The sequence below is a fragment of the Sturnira hondurensis genome, unplaced genomic scaffold (genome assembly GCF_014824575.4).
Source record: "Sturnira hondurensis isolate 20B ecotype Veracruz unplaced genomic scaffold, ASM1482457v3 Scaffold0015596, whole genome shotgun sequence".
In the NCBI taxonomy this organism is placed as follows: Eukaryota; Metazoa; Chordata; class Mammalia; order Chiroptera; family Phyllostomidae; genus Sturnira; species Sturnira hondurensis.
The window spans coordinates 10,433,375-10,446,902 of record NW_028088227.1 but is presented as its reverse complement, the minus strand read 5'-3'; the positions used below and the strand labels follow the sequence as shown (position 1 = coordinate 10,446,902).

At 41.3% G+C, this 13,528-nt stretch overlaps 1 protein-coding gene across 3 annotated transcripts in view; it reads left to right on the top strand.

The window, feature by feature from the left end:
• The window catches only part of SCML4 (Scm polycomb group protein like 4), a 100,158-nt gene that overhangs the window by 36,621 nt on the left and 50,009 nt on the right, over positions 1–13,528 (top strand). For all 3 annotated transcript variants that reach the window (XM_037064984.1, XM_037064983.1, XM_037064982.1), the window contains exon 2: positions 5,219–5,415. In XM_037064984.1, coding sequence (XP_036920879.1) covers positions 5,260–5,415 — 156 coding nt within the window. In that variant the 5' untranslated portion in view covers positions 5,219–5,259. The remainder of the gene's footprint in view (positions 1–5,218; positions 5,416–13,528) is intronic.

Sequence of the window (13,528 nt, the reverse complement as noted above, 5' to 3'; positions counted from 1 at the left end):
ATCTTTTTAATATTTTACTGCCCAGAGACAACCACCATCAGCCTTTTGATGATTATCTTTCCCAGACCTCTTTCTATGCCTAAACACATGTAGACTTATGTATGACTACATATAAAAACATACGGCTACAATCATGCTACATGTTATTTGCAGTCTTCTTATATTCATGCATGTATGTATATTCATACATATATACTTAAAATTACTAAGTATTCCATTTTATGAGTGAAAGAGTTTACTAACTTGAGGCTGTTTTGAGAAATATTTTGATTGCTTCCAGTATTTCACTACTATAATTAATATGCAAAGAATACCCTTGACCATATATCTTTGTGTTTTTCTCAGATTATCTTCTTAGGAGAAGTCCTTAGGAATAATGAGCTGGATCAGGACGTGTGCATGTGTAAGGTTTTTAAGTGATTTTCAGATTGCCCTCCGGAAGGATTAGCTCATTTCCAGCCCTCCCAACAGTGATGAGGAGCGCCTGGTCTCCCCCTCAGCAGCAGACGGTGGTCAGGGTCATTCACACTTGTCAGTCTGAGAGGTTTGGGAGGTCACCAGCACAGATTAGAACCCTTTCTTGTGATAATTGACCATTCGTTTCAGTTTCTTCTCTCTCATTTTTGTAAATTATGTCTGTGCCCATTTTTTACAGAGCTTATCTTTATTTTAATAATTTGAAGAAGTTCTTTGTATCAACCTTTTTTTTGCTCCATGTGTAGCAAATAGTTTCCTTAGGTTTTCATTTATTTTCAACCTCTTTCATGATTTTACTTTTACTATACGAAATCATTTGAGTTTTATATAGTCATGTTTATCAGCCTTTCCATCTAAATACTTAGGTTTCCTGAGTTTTCCATTAGAATTAGAAAGTTCGTCGCCATCTCAAGGGTATGAAATGCTGATCTGTACTGTCTTCAGTACTTCATGTTTTTAATTTAAAAAATATTTTAGTCTTAGATGTCTCTGGAATTTATTTTGCTGAAAAATAGCAAAACTTTTAAGTTTTCCTAAGTGCCAGTTATTCACAAATCACTTATTCACCCTTCCTGTATTGATATAAAATGATCCTACAATTCAAACAAATGGAAACTTAATATCTGTTTAATTTCTGGACTAACTTTTTTATTGGTCATATTACTTATTTCTGCACCATGCACTTGCCATTGTTACAGTTTTATAATAATATATGTTAGGGACCAAAAGGGTGAGTCTCCCCTACTGGCTTTTGTTTTGTCCTTTTCTTGAAGTGACTTTGGCTTTTTTATGTGATTGCATTTAATTTAGAGAATAATTTAGGTAAAATTACATTTTAAAATACATCTGTCCAATAATAGAATACTTTTTTATTTATTCAAGTCTTTTTTAGTTCAAGTAGAATTTTTTTAAAATACTATTTTTTCATTATTTTTTAAAACATTATTTTTTCTTTCTACTTACTAAATCTATAGGAAGCGCTGTGAAGGGTCTGAGGTTTTAGCCCCTGCAAGCTAACAAGTTAACCTGCCACAATGTCGTGGTGCTGGCAGAATACAATCGATTTTTAGGTCAGGGGCACAGCAGGTGCTGTAATCTTCACATCTCCATCTGCTTCCCTTGTCTGGGCTCCACGGTGGCTGCTGCACATGCAGTGGCTTGAGTCTCAGCTGGGGAACTCTAAGCTTCCGAAACAGCAATGAGAGGTCAGGCCAAGGTTCCCTGAACTAACTGTTGAAGAATGAGGGAAGTAAACGAGAGGTGAAGACCGAGCATTCCGGGCAAAGGGAGCCACACATGCAAAGGCTCTATGCTGAGAGTCTATAAATATCTGGGACCCCCCCCACCCCGACATCATGGTGACCGCATTATCTTCTGGCTAATGATGCTAAAGAGAATTAGCCTGTTTATTTTTCCCATTGTAAATGATCTATTTGTTCTGCCTAAATTCTTATAGATTTTATCTTGTTGCTTTGAAGTATGTTACTTTATTAGGATTTATTGCTATTCATATTTAAAGAAATTTTCTTAAGACACAGAGACCCTCTTCATTCGGGAAGATGGTTCCTTAATGCATCTTTGAGTATTTCCCTTTTCTATTGTTTTGACCTTTTCTTTAAACATTTGATAATTTTTTTCATAATTTTCAGAATTGTGTCCTCTATTTTTCATGATCATGTTCTCCCTAAACACGTCTCACCTGCCTGGTTTCCACTGTAGCCCAAGAGTCCAAGAATAAGGGCACTTTCTGATTTTCACTGTTCGTTGCTCATGGCGTCCTTTTGGAGAGGGAGGTTTAGGGAGACCCTGAACTTCTGCAACCATCTTTTCCAAAGTCTGTTATTGAAACACCCCTTTGTAAGTGCTTTTCCCCAACTCTTCAAAATTATTCCAAAACGACATTTAAAGAATTTCCATGAGGTTAAAATAACCTCTTCAATTTTTAAGTCTTCTGTCTTGTTACTTAAAAGTGTATTTATGTGTGACAAGGAACTGGGACGTAGTATCTTCCTGATTAATGGTGGAACAAGGTGACCATCCACGTGTGGCGATAGGAAGACTTCCTACCTCTAAGTACTTCCCAATTGCTGAGGTACCTCGTATGCTACCAACAGTGGTTCATTGTTTCTCCGTTAGTATAAAATTGGTTGAGCAGATGTAATTATCTGGAAAGGTCCTTCGTACTTCTAAGATGAATGTCTTCTACAGAAGCAAATGAAAAGTAGCCCAAGTCCTGGTTTTTCCTCCCAGTAGGGAGAGGAAAGCAGGACAACAGGAAAACCCAGTTTAAAAGATGCCATTTTCCCAAGAAAATATTTTTCTGACATATTGAGAAATTTGGGGATAGTTAAGTGTTTTTTTGAATGATAAAAAAAGTATAGGATAAGTGAATCCATTTGTCACCCTTCCTTTACTGTTCAAAACCTATTCAACAAGAAGGGTTTTGTGAGGGATGAATCTCAGTTAGGACAGTGTCCCAGCTCACCAGTGAGAGAAGATAGCAGTGACCCTTCAAGAGGGCCTGAGACTCAGTGCTTCTCTCATCGTGGGTTTGTTGGGTTTTGATCTCCATGTTAGTTGGTACACTGCTGACTTACTTATAGAGGCAAGGTAGAACTATAGAGAAACATGCCCTAGGCTAGGAAAAATTCTGTTTCCAAAGTCTATAAACAATGGTGGAGAAACTGATTGTGATAGTTCAAAGTGGGACTCAGACCAAATTTGATGCAGCAAAAATCTTATTGGGTAAATTTCGGTGGTTCCTCAATGTCCTTGGATGCATCTTTTTTTGAAAATGAAGATTTTGGATGTTTGTTAGTATTGTGGAGTACAGACATGAAGTCTAGACGTGTAATAATGTTGATGGGTTTATCTTCATCGACATAATCCCTTGACTCTAAAATGTCTTTCATATGGATTGAGCGCGGGCCTGCGAACCAGAGGATTGTGGTTCGATTCCCAGTCAGGGCACATGCCTGGGTTGTAGTCCAGTTCCCTGCAGGCCAACTCCCAGCAGGGGACGCACAAAAGGCAACCATACATTGATGTTTCTCTCCCTCTCCCCTTCCCCTCTAAAGATAAATAAATAAATTAATTAAAAAAAAATGTCTTTCATCATGTTGTATATCACTATTCCATGTACCACCAAGGAAGGGAAAAGGCTCCACGTAGGATTCCAGTGTGCATACAGTGCACCCTAATTTCAGAGATGTTAATCTGTGGAAAACACACATCTTAGAAGCAATAAGATATGGTATTTCTCCTACGCTGACGAAAGCAGGGAAAATTGATATTCTCAACTGCATGGTCATCTATCTGAACTATTTAACAATGCAATTAATCAACCAATTTGTGCTTTAAAACTGTGTTTGCTAGGTGTGATATTTTCAAGAACAATCAAAGTTGTTGATAGAATATGGTTAGTGTTCAGAGAACTGACAAAGTGAACTTACATTCAGAAAGAACGCCCCAAATTCCCCCATGTCGAATTCTTAAGACTTTCTACTATTTGATATTTTCCTCCCTGAGCAAAGCAGCCGGGTTCCTGCAGCACTGCCCAGACAGGGCAGTACCTGGGTAGTGGGGACTGCTTCTTCCCTCTTTCCGGACTCTTCCCGCCGCCTTTTGAACAAGAGGTTCCCATTTCCACTGTTAGGTACCACTCATTCTCAGAAATTGACTTTATTACCTAACGTGACTCCTGAGTTAAAGTCAAAAGCTCTGTCTCATTTGTCACATCCCTGAACGTTCCAGGAAATCTGACCCCTGAACTCATGGTACCGGCTATGCTCTCTGGGTCGGGGACGATCAACTAGCTCTTGCTGAAATATTTGGCCAACTCTACTTGAGAAGCTTATTATTAGTATCTTTAATGCTGAGAACATTATAGTATGTGAGGTATCTGCCTGGAGGAAAGGATTTGAACATGGTAAACGTTTCCCCTACTCTCTTGGCCATTGGTAGCACTTTAGCATGTTCCTTCTACGTTTTCACCAAATACATTTTTACATAATAGAGACCATGTTTATGTATAATATGCGTGATGCTTTTTCACTCAACCTCGTGTTAATAGGATTGTTTTTAGAGACTTTTAACTAGTTGATTGTTTTATTCTGTAGATAAATAAACTATTCCCTTCTTGCTTGTTATTCGGGCTATATCCATTTTATGTTTGCAGTTCTAAATCACATTCAAATAAACATTCCTATGTGTAAATCTCTCCCCACAATGTGACCAAGGGACACAGTTGACTCTAACACAGTTGATTTATACTGTTAAATTTCATGGGGAAAAGTTCATAACAATTTATAACCAAACCAAAGGTATAGAAGTAACTATGAGAGAATGGTTGTGTTTATTTAATACTATTATTATATTGGTTCAAAGTTGAACTAACTGGGGAAACTGAGACACAGATAAAGTTGGCGTGTTGCAGGGGACACTATTGCTTGTATTTGGAGCTGGGAATCTATTGTCCTCCCACCAGCCAGTATCTTTCCTCCTTCACTGAAGTCCTGTGGAAATTTGCTGCCCCTGAAATTACCAGGAGCTCAGCCTGGCAGCACCATAAAAGGTCCTGCTGGTGCCTGGCCCTCTCGTATCTGGTCTTCCCCTGCACTAAGGGGTAGTATGACCAGAATTGCTAAACCAGATCCATGTTTGCCTTGCACACCAAACAAACACTTTTGTTTTTGTTTTGCTTTGTGTCTGGACTAATTCTTAGCACCTCTTCTGCCGGTGGACGATCTGTCACTTCCTTCTGTAAGACTGGCACCAGCAGAAATGCAGTCTCAGAGGATCCCTGGGAGAAAGCGAGGCCGACCCCCACTTCACTCAACGCCTGTGAAGATGGCAGTTCATAACCTTTATTCTGCTTCAGCTGGTTCTTTACCAGCGGTGAAGATCCCAAAGAAAAGAGGGCGGAAACCTGGGTACAAGGTACGGCTCCATGATCTCCTTTCTCCACAGCGTTATTGGGCCGGGGCACAGGCGCTTGGGCAGAACTGCAACCAGGAAAGATTGGGAGCTGGGCGGACATGGGACCTGTAAGTTTCTGTCACTGGAGCTCGTGCCCGGTGTGGCCTCATTGTTACCACGTGGCACACAATGCATGCTGTTGCCATCGCGTGCATTTTCACAAGCAGAGAAAGCGAAGTACACCAGATGGGGAGAGTTGTAAGGCGAGCGGATTTTAGGGTCAGAGCTACACACACATTACTCAGCCTCACATCTAAATTAATGTTTCAGACACTGAGCTTCCCCCTGACTGTGCCTTTTGGGGTGGCTCTCAAAACCGCTTTCCAGAACTCATTCGTCATTCATTTTAGTAGAAGCAGATGATGTTCCCGAGACATTTAAATTAATAACACGAGCAGGCTGGTGTCAAAGGACACGGAAGAGTTTTCCCAGATAGAGCCTCAACAAGGGGACTCATCTTGAAAACACTGGGCATTAATTCATGGTTTCCTGCTTGTTAGAAGGTGCTGACGTCAAGCCTGGCTCCAAGGAGGCATATCAGGCAAAATTAAAATCCCGTGACCCTTTTAAGAATGAATGATTTGGGGAGGCTGGGGGTGGAGAATAGATTCTCCAGTGTAACTGCAGTCACATGAAGCAGCCCAGCCCTCAAGACTAACTTCTCCTCCGAAATGTTTTTGAAGAGGTTCCTGGAGAGGAAAAACTAAGTTTTTCTCCACAAGCCTCTGGGCATTAGAAAATGAGCCACAGAAGTTTTCCTTCATTTACTTGTCTTGAAATAAAGACCTATGTTTCCATTTTGAGATCCGAATGCTCCAACCAAAATGCAAATTGGCAATTAACTCCCATAGATTTAGGGAAACGTATGGAAATTATTTCAGGTCAGCAGAACAACAGAGGCTTATGAATTCAGCCTTTATCGCTTTGGTTCTCTGCAGTTCTTCCAGCTGTGGGAAAAGAAAAACAGTAGGTAGGGGGAAGTGATTCAAAGTTTTTGGGGGGTCATTGGTTTTAGTGAAAGGTTTTGGGTGAAATCTTTTGTCACTGGTTATTATTCTAACGAAGAGGACCTCATTTTCCTCATGGGCACAGCCGCTTCAGAATTGTGTCTCTGAAGCTGGCACAGGGCAGGTCTCCCTGCTCAGCTACCTGTGTAGTTGCTGGGGTCTGGGAATTGCATCTGGAAGGCAGGAGCCGGGCAGCCTCTCTGTTCATAGAGCCAGGGAGCAAATCCAGGAGCTAAAGAAACACACTGCAAACTTTTTTCTTCTGTTTGGCCTTTCTCCTACTCCCCTGGGAGCCATGACCCAAGAATGAAAATTACTGACAGACACAGCATTTCTGGGGCCAAGAAAAATGAACATTCACTCCATGGAATGAATTCGACTTTGCAGTTTTCCTGCCTCCTACAAAGGGCAGTTGTCAGTGCTCCTAACACTCAGAGACACCGCAGGGCAGGAAGGAAGCTTTGGGGCTGCTTAGCAGGCGTGCAGACCCCGCACAAAGCAGGCAGGGGGGCCACAGCTTTGAGTCCATCACCCGTGTATTTGGGGACATGCGTGGGAATTATTCCAGGCCAGCAGGTCCCAGACAGCTTCCCAAGCATCCGAGAATGGCCCCAAACCAGGTGCCGGTCTCTATGAGTTTCTGACCCACCCATGACAGAGAAAAATGATAACCACTTAACCGTCTTCATAAAGCTAGAATGATTTCACTGGAAGGATTATCCTTTACTCTGAAATATCTAGTTCCCTCTATTTGGTGTTAAAGCTCATTATATCTTACAAAGTGTCATATATTGTCAGGATTTGCTAATTTTAAAAAGTCCTATTTGGCAAAATAAAGTTGGCAAACTATTAAGCCTCTCCAGTTTTATTTTGACAGTGTCTTAGACCCTGAGGCCTTAAGAAAAGGGGTTGAATTGTGGAGAAGCCAGCAAGGAGACTGTACAGTTTCCTTCCATTTACCAAATGACCACTCCTTTGGCGATTTCAACACTCTGGGATACAGCTGGGGAGCCAGACGTTGTTAAAAACGCTGAGCAAGCAAAATAAGATATTACTTGTTCTACTCTTAAAGGTCTCGTATTTTAAGAAAATGCTGTTGAGCCCTTCCTCAAAGTTTTGTTACCTGTACTATAAACACATTTCTTACAAACTCAATTATAGCCATTTATTAACAGTCATAGGTTTGAAGAGGAAGACGTTTTGGTGGAGAAGACTATGCACACACACCTGGCACCGAAGGAATAATAATAATTATTGCATGATTCTATGATAATATATTAATAATATAGAGCAATAAATATGAAACATGAATATTATAAAATAATAAATAACAAAATTTTCACAATAATAATAACATTATGATATATTTATACCAACAATATTATCATAATAAAATAAGTGTTTGAGTCTTTGGCAGCCTTGTCCCCATGAGATTCCAAGAACCCCTGGTTGTGCTAATCACCCCTCGTCACGGGTCTAGGCTGGTCAATGTTTGTCACTCCTTGCCTGGTGCTGTCCCAAGCTGCTCTGTCAATCACTGTGCTCCTGCACATGTGAAGACTCTCTGTTCCCAAGTAGGGAACACGCTTCTCCTTTGAGACTGCTAACCCAGGTAGTGACATTTAACCCTTCTCTGGGTCTTGAGAGTAACACGACTGAGTTATGGGCAGAAAAGGGAAAGTTCAACTGGCAGCCAGATGTCAGTGCTCCAGAGTTCATAGGTCATGCCTCCTCCCAAAGCCCCTCTGGCATCTCTCTCTTGGCCCCGGCCCACAGCCACATTGCTGGCGCATGCTCACTGCTGTGACAGCGTTATCTGATGGCCTTGCCGCCCTTTCTCCTTCAAGTCAAAGGAAGCAAACACCTCTTATCATTGCATTTTTTCTGCAGAGCTGCACTCTGACTGCCATAGAAAGAGTCTTCTTCATTATCAAACAGAATCTTTTCATCTTGTTTGCAGCGTCTGCTACTGATTTAGGTTCTTCATTCAGAGACTCCCCAAGGTCAACAGGTAGATTCCATGGCAGCAAATAAGACCATGGAAGTCTTCTGTATTTTTTAAAAGATTTTATTTATTTTTAGAGAGAGGAAAAGGGAGGGAGAAAGAAGGGGAAAGAAACGTTGATTGGATCAGTTGCTTCCCACACACCCCCAGCTGAGGAACTGGCCCAGAATCAAACTGGGGACCTTTTGGTTCCCAGGCTGGTGCTCAATCCACTGAGCCACACCAGCCAGGACCACTGAAGTTGTTTAAAGAGGTAAAGAGAGAGTGTCTACACCAAGGGGAAACTAGCTTCCATCTGTAGACACAGATGACTCAATGTCTCCATGTAGTAGGATTTCCAGTTTCTGTGTCTTTATAACTAGAACTCTGATCTAAGCAAAAAATAAAAGTACTGGATTTTTGAAATGGCCATTTGTCCTGAATAAATAATAATAACTCATACTAATAGTACCAATATGTAACATTTATTGAACACCTCTATGTCTGAGGCCCTAGGCAAATGTGACCCCTGATAGTTTGATTATGAGGGGAGTCAGAAAACTGCAGAAATTAGGCACAAACCAACCAAGCCCAAAGCCCCGAGGCCACGTACTGTCGGGCCAGCAGCCCTCTACACTTCCTCAACTCTTTGTGTTATGTTCAGAATAGTAATTATGCTTCCTAATTCAAAAAAGAGTAAATTATATTCTGTCTGTTTAGTGAGTTAAGAAAAGCATAACATGTTCTAGAAAGAATTTCATTTCTGAAATATTAAAATCAAATGGTTAAAATGTTCTCAAATGTTGGCAATGTTGGTATTATTCAGGATTCAAATTTAGCTGCTCTCATGGCGGCTTATAGAACATAGACGCTAATAATATCTCTCTCATATTAAAGTCTGGTGCCGATTCAATAGCTGGACGGTGATGGGGACTCAGGCTCTTTCTATATTGTAACGGTTTCTCTACCCCACTGGTCCAGCCAGCAGGACGGGGACAGAGCTAGTGGAGGCACATCTTTCCCTTTAAGGGCCCAGCCCTCAAAGTTGCACACACCCCTACACGTGCATCCTGCCGGCCCACTTGGCCACTTGGCCACACCTACCTCCAAGGGAGATGGGAGAACGTAGGGCTGGTGACCGGGCGATGAGCTAAAATTCAGGGGTTCTATTATTAGAGCTATAGGCATCATGGGTATTTGGGAATAACCAGCAGCCTTGGCTAAGTACTCAAAGGACAGTCTGTGTTTACTGGAAATTTTAATTTTAAAGAAAGTGACTATATAGTGAACATGGGTAAACACAACATTTTGTTTCATTCCCCTTTCCTTATTGTTATCTCCCCTCCCCCCACCCAAAGTATGTGCTCTTTGCACTGTATAATAAGAAGTCAAGTTCACAAAAATCTCAATGAAGAGAATGTTCAGACTTAAGATGAAAGGGTTTTATTTGTTTCAACACTTATTTAAAGCTTCTTCCTAAAATGTGTTTTCATTAGAAATATTGAATTGGCTTTAATGCTTCTTTGATTACCCAGATCTTATATTGCCTTAGAATCATATATATGAACACTACGTGTAGCTTCCTAGCAGGCCAGGGGAGAAGGGGTATCTAATAACTTCCTGTGTCTATTTTTAAGGCCCCCCTCTTCCTGAGGGCAGGTGAGGAGTGCCGCCTGTGGCCCGAGGTGGACATGACCACACAGGCACAAGGCAGGAGCCACTCCCTCTGGCTGAATGGTGTGCCGCTCTCAGGGCAGGGACAGTCTCTCCTTTGGACTTCTGTGGCCCCGCACCCCCAGCCCCCACCCCAGGGCTGCAGCAGGGTCAGGGCTGAGGCCCCACAGCAGGTCAGGGCAGCAGTATGCCGGTAAATGTCTCCAGCATTCTCAGTAGAGCTCCCAGGTGAATGCTAGTTGATGTTTTGACTGATGTTAAGGAATAAGACAATTCCTTCACTGTTTACAGAAATGTAAATAGTGAAGTTGTGTGTTGGAATTTCTTTCCTCTGTCAAGGATATAAGCAACATCTTTGTTGAATTAGGTAATAGTTTTGAACTAAAAAATATATGTCATTTTTGTACTATTTCCAGTAGAACGGCTAGAGACAAGACATACTTTTAAGTTTAATCTGCATTTTAAGCATTTTCTTAAATCTATAAATTAATAAAATAATACGTCCAGCCCTAATGAGTAGCATTTGCCAATTTCCAAAGTCTAAATATTCCCATTATGGCCAATTTCAAGTCAGCAATGTGATGTTTCTGGATGTGATTTTGGGAAAAGATGTGCAGCAACACGCCATTTGCCTCTGTAGTGCCATGATTCCACACAGATGCAATGGTGAAATAATTAGAAAATGATGCATTTTAAATACTTATTACCTTTGTTTTTAATATACTTTATTTAATACTCTAAGTAGACATACATTTGTTTTTAGTAATGGCTGTGTTGAGCAATTAACTCGCAGTATTCCTGACAGCCTAACACTCGGCTCAGTGAACCCATACAGGCTGGTCCAACTCCCTCTGCTCTGAGTTCTGCAGGGCATGGATGCCTGGTACTGGAGTCCCAAGTCCCCTCTTCACCTGCGGGCTGCCTGCTTTGACCCTGTGCCTGCCGATACATAGAACATGGCCCCTGACCCAGGGCCTATAAGAAACCCAATCACACGCAGCATTCCTTGAAATGTGTGGTCTTTACCAAAGAGCACTGTGGTCACCAGATACAGAGGACAAGATTCCATGAAATAATTCTCGCAGATAGATCTGGTTTTTTAAATTCCACTTTATCTAGTGATAGAGATTTTGTTTTTCTGTTTTTCCTGTCTCTGAATACCCGTGGGATAGTTACTGCTTCCTCTTCTGTCTTTCCCTCCGTCAGGAGGAATTCAGACCATTGTTTCAGCTCTTCCCCCAAAGGCAGGGAGGAAAAAGTAGCTCAGATCCAGAAACAGGCTGACTCTTAGCAAGGGAATTAGCTCAATGGCTACAAACTTCTTGTTGTTGGGGCTGATTTGTATTTCCAACAGGCAGGGTTTGAGACTAAACTCTGAGGTTAAACACTGTGAGGTGCCCAGATTTCCCTGACTCTGCTCCCCTCAGCATCCCCTCAGAACCCTGAGGGAGTCTGATGTGAAGAGAGAGTGAATCTGAAGGAGGAACATGCCCCCAAGGAAAGCTGCAGGCGGGGACACGAACAAAGCCGCCCTTTCCGCACAGGAGGGGGGAGAAGAAGGAAGGGAGGGAGAACATAATTTTAAAAAATCTGGCATATTAGTTTCCTAGGGCTGTCTTAACAAGAAAAGAACAAATTGGGTGGCTCGGACAATAAAAATTAATTGTTTCACAGTTCTGGAGGCTAGAAGTCCAAGATCAAGTTTGTTGGCTGGAAACATTCCCACTGAGGGCTGTGAGGGAGGAGCTGTCGAGGCCTCTCCTAGCTTCTGGAGGCCTCGGGCACTCCGTGGCTCTGTAGTGGTGTTCTCCCTTTGTGTTCCCATTGTCTTTCCTCTGTCGGCGTCTGTCTCTGTGTCTAAATCCCCCCTTTTTTGTAAGAACCACAGTAGTATGGGATTAGGGACCGCTTTAATGACCTCAGCTCCACTTGGTCATCTGCAAACACCCTATTTCCAAAGATCACTCTCACAGGTACTGGCATTAGGACTTCAGAATCTTCTGGGGGACACATTTGAACCCACAGCATCCAGTATCTTTTGACTTAATGTTTCCCTCCTCTTCAGAAGTTAAGCACTCCATTTTCTATTGTATATTGATTGCTCTAGAAAGTACAGCACAGGTACTTACCAAAGTTTTATAAAGTTAACCTTACTGTTACGTCTTCCTAGATAATATAAAGACCCTAGGACATTTTCATTCTCTTTTGCTTTTTTAATTCCTCAAGACGTAATTATTTTTACATAGTCATTTTCACTTAGATTCAATTGTGTATTTACCACTTAACAATTTTTTTTTCTTTTTTGCCCACCAGACCTTCTACCTGGGATCAATTTCCATTTGCCTCAAGTACATCTTTTACAAGCCCCTTTATTATAGTTCTTCTAGTGATGAATTCTCTAGCTTTTGTCCTCTGTAGTATCTTTGTTTTGTCTCCACTTTTGGAAAAAATAAGTTTTCTGGGTGTACAATCATAGTTTGTCAGTTTCTTTGCAGCATGTGGAAGATATTCCATTTGTTAAAACTTCCTGCTTTCGCCATGACTTTTAACCCCTCCTCCATAGTTTGTGTGTGTGTTTCTCTCTGCTACTTTCTGGGTGATTTCCCTGACAATCTTCCAGCTCACCAATTCTCCCCTTAGCTATGTTTCATGTATGTTAAATCTGTCCATTTAGTTTTTAATTTTAGCTATTATATTTTTCATCTACAGAAGTTAAATTTGGTTCTTTAAAAAATTTGCAAGGATATTTTTTATAGTTTTCTGATCTCCAGACATATTTTCAAGCTTGTTCTTTTTATCTTTACACATAATATCGCAGTGTTTTTATCATCTAAGTCTGATATTTAAAATTTTTAAGTCTTTGTGTTTTTTTCCCCCTGTGTATTTTTATTGCTCAATCTTGCTTTGGTTCCTTACTTTCTTGTGTGTTTGGATATTTTGGACTCTGTTACTCATTGACTTTAAAAAATTATTTTAGGGGCTTTTTTGAGACTTTTTTCCAGAGATGATTTGTGTTTACTTTTCCAGGTACCCGGGAACACTGCCAGATTGGGTAATTTTTTTAACTAAATTCACTCTCGAGGTTTTCTTGATTGCCCAAGTTCTGTGAATTTGGGCTGCAAATCTGTGCGAGATCTGGCTGTGGCAATATCATCTCGGGAATTTCGCACACCCCTCCACCAGTTTCAAGACGACTTTCTCATAGCTAAAAGTATGGGTGGGGGTAGGCAGGACAAGTTCACTACCGGCTCGCCCTTACTCTGAGGCTACGGCCCTTGGGGTGAACCCTGGGCTCCGCAGAAATTCCCAAGGCCTAGATTTCCCCTACATTTTGGCCTGGTTATTCTTCATATACTGTCAGCTCCTCTGTATTTTTATTAACCTTACATGTCACTCATTATTGGCAGCA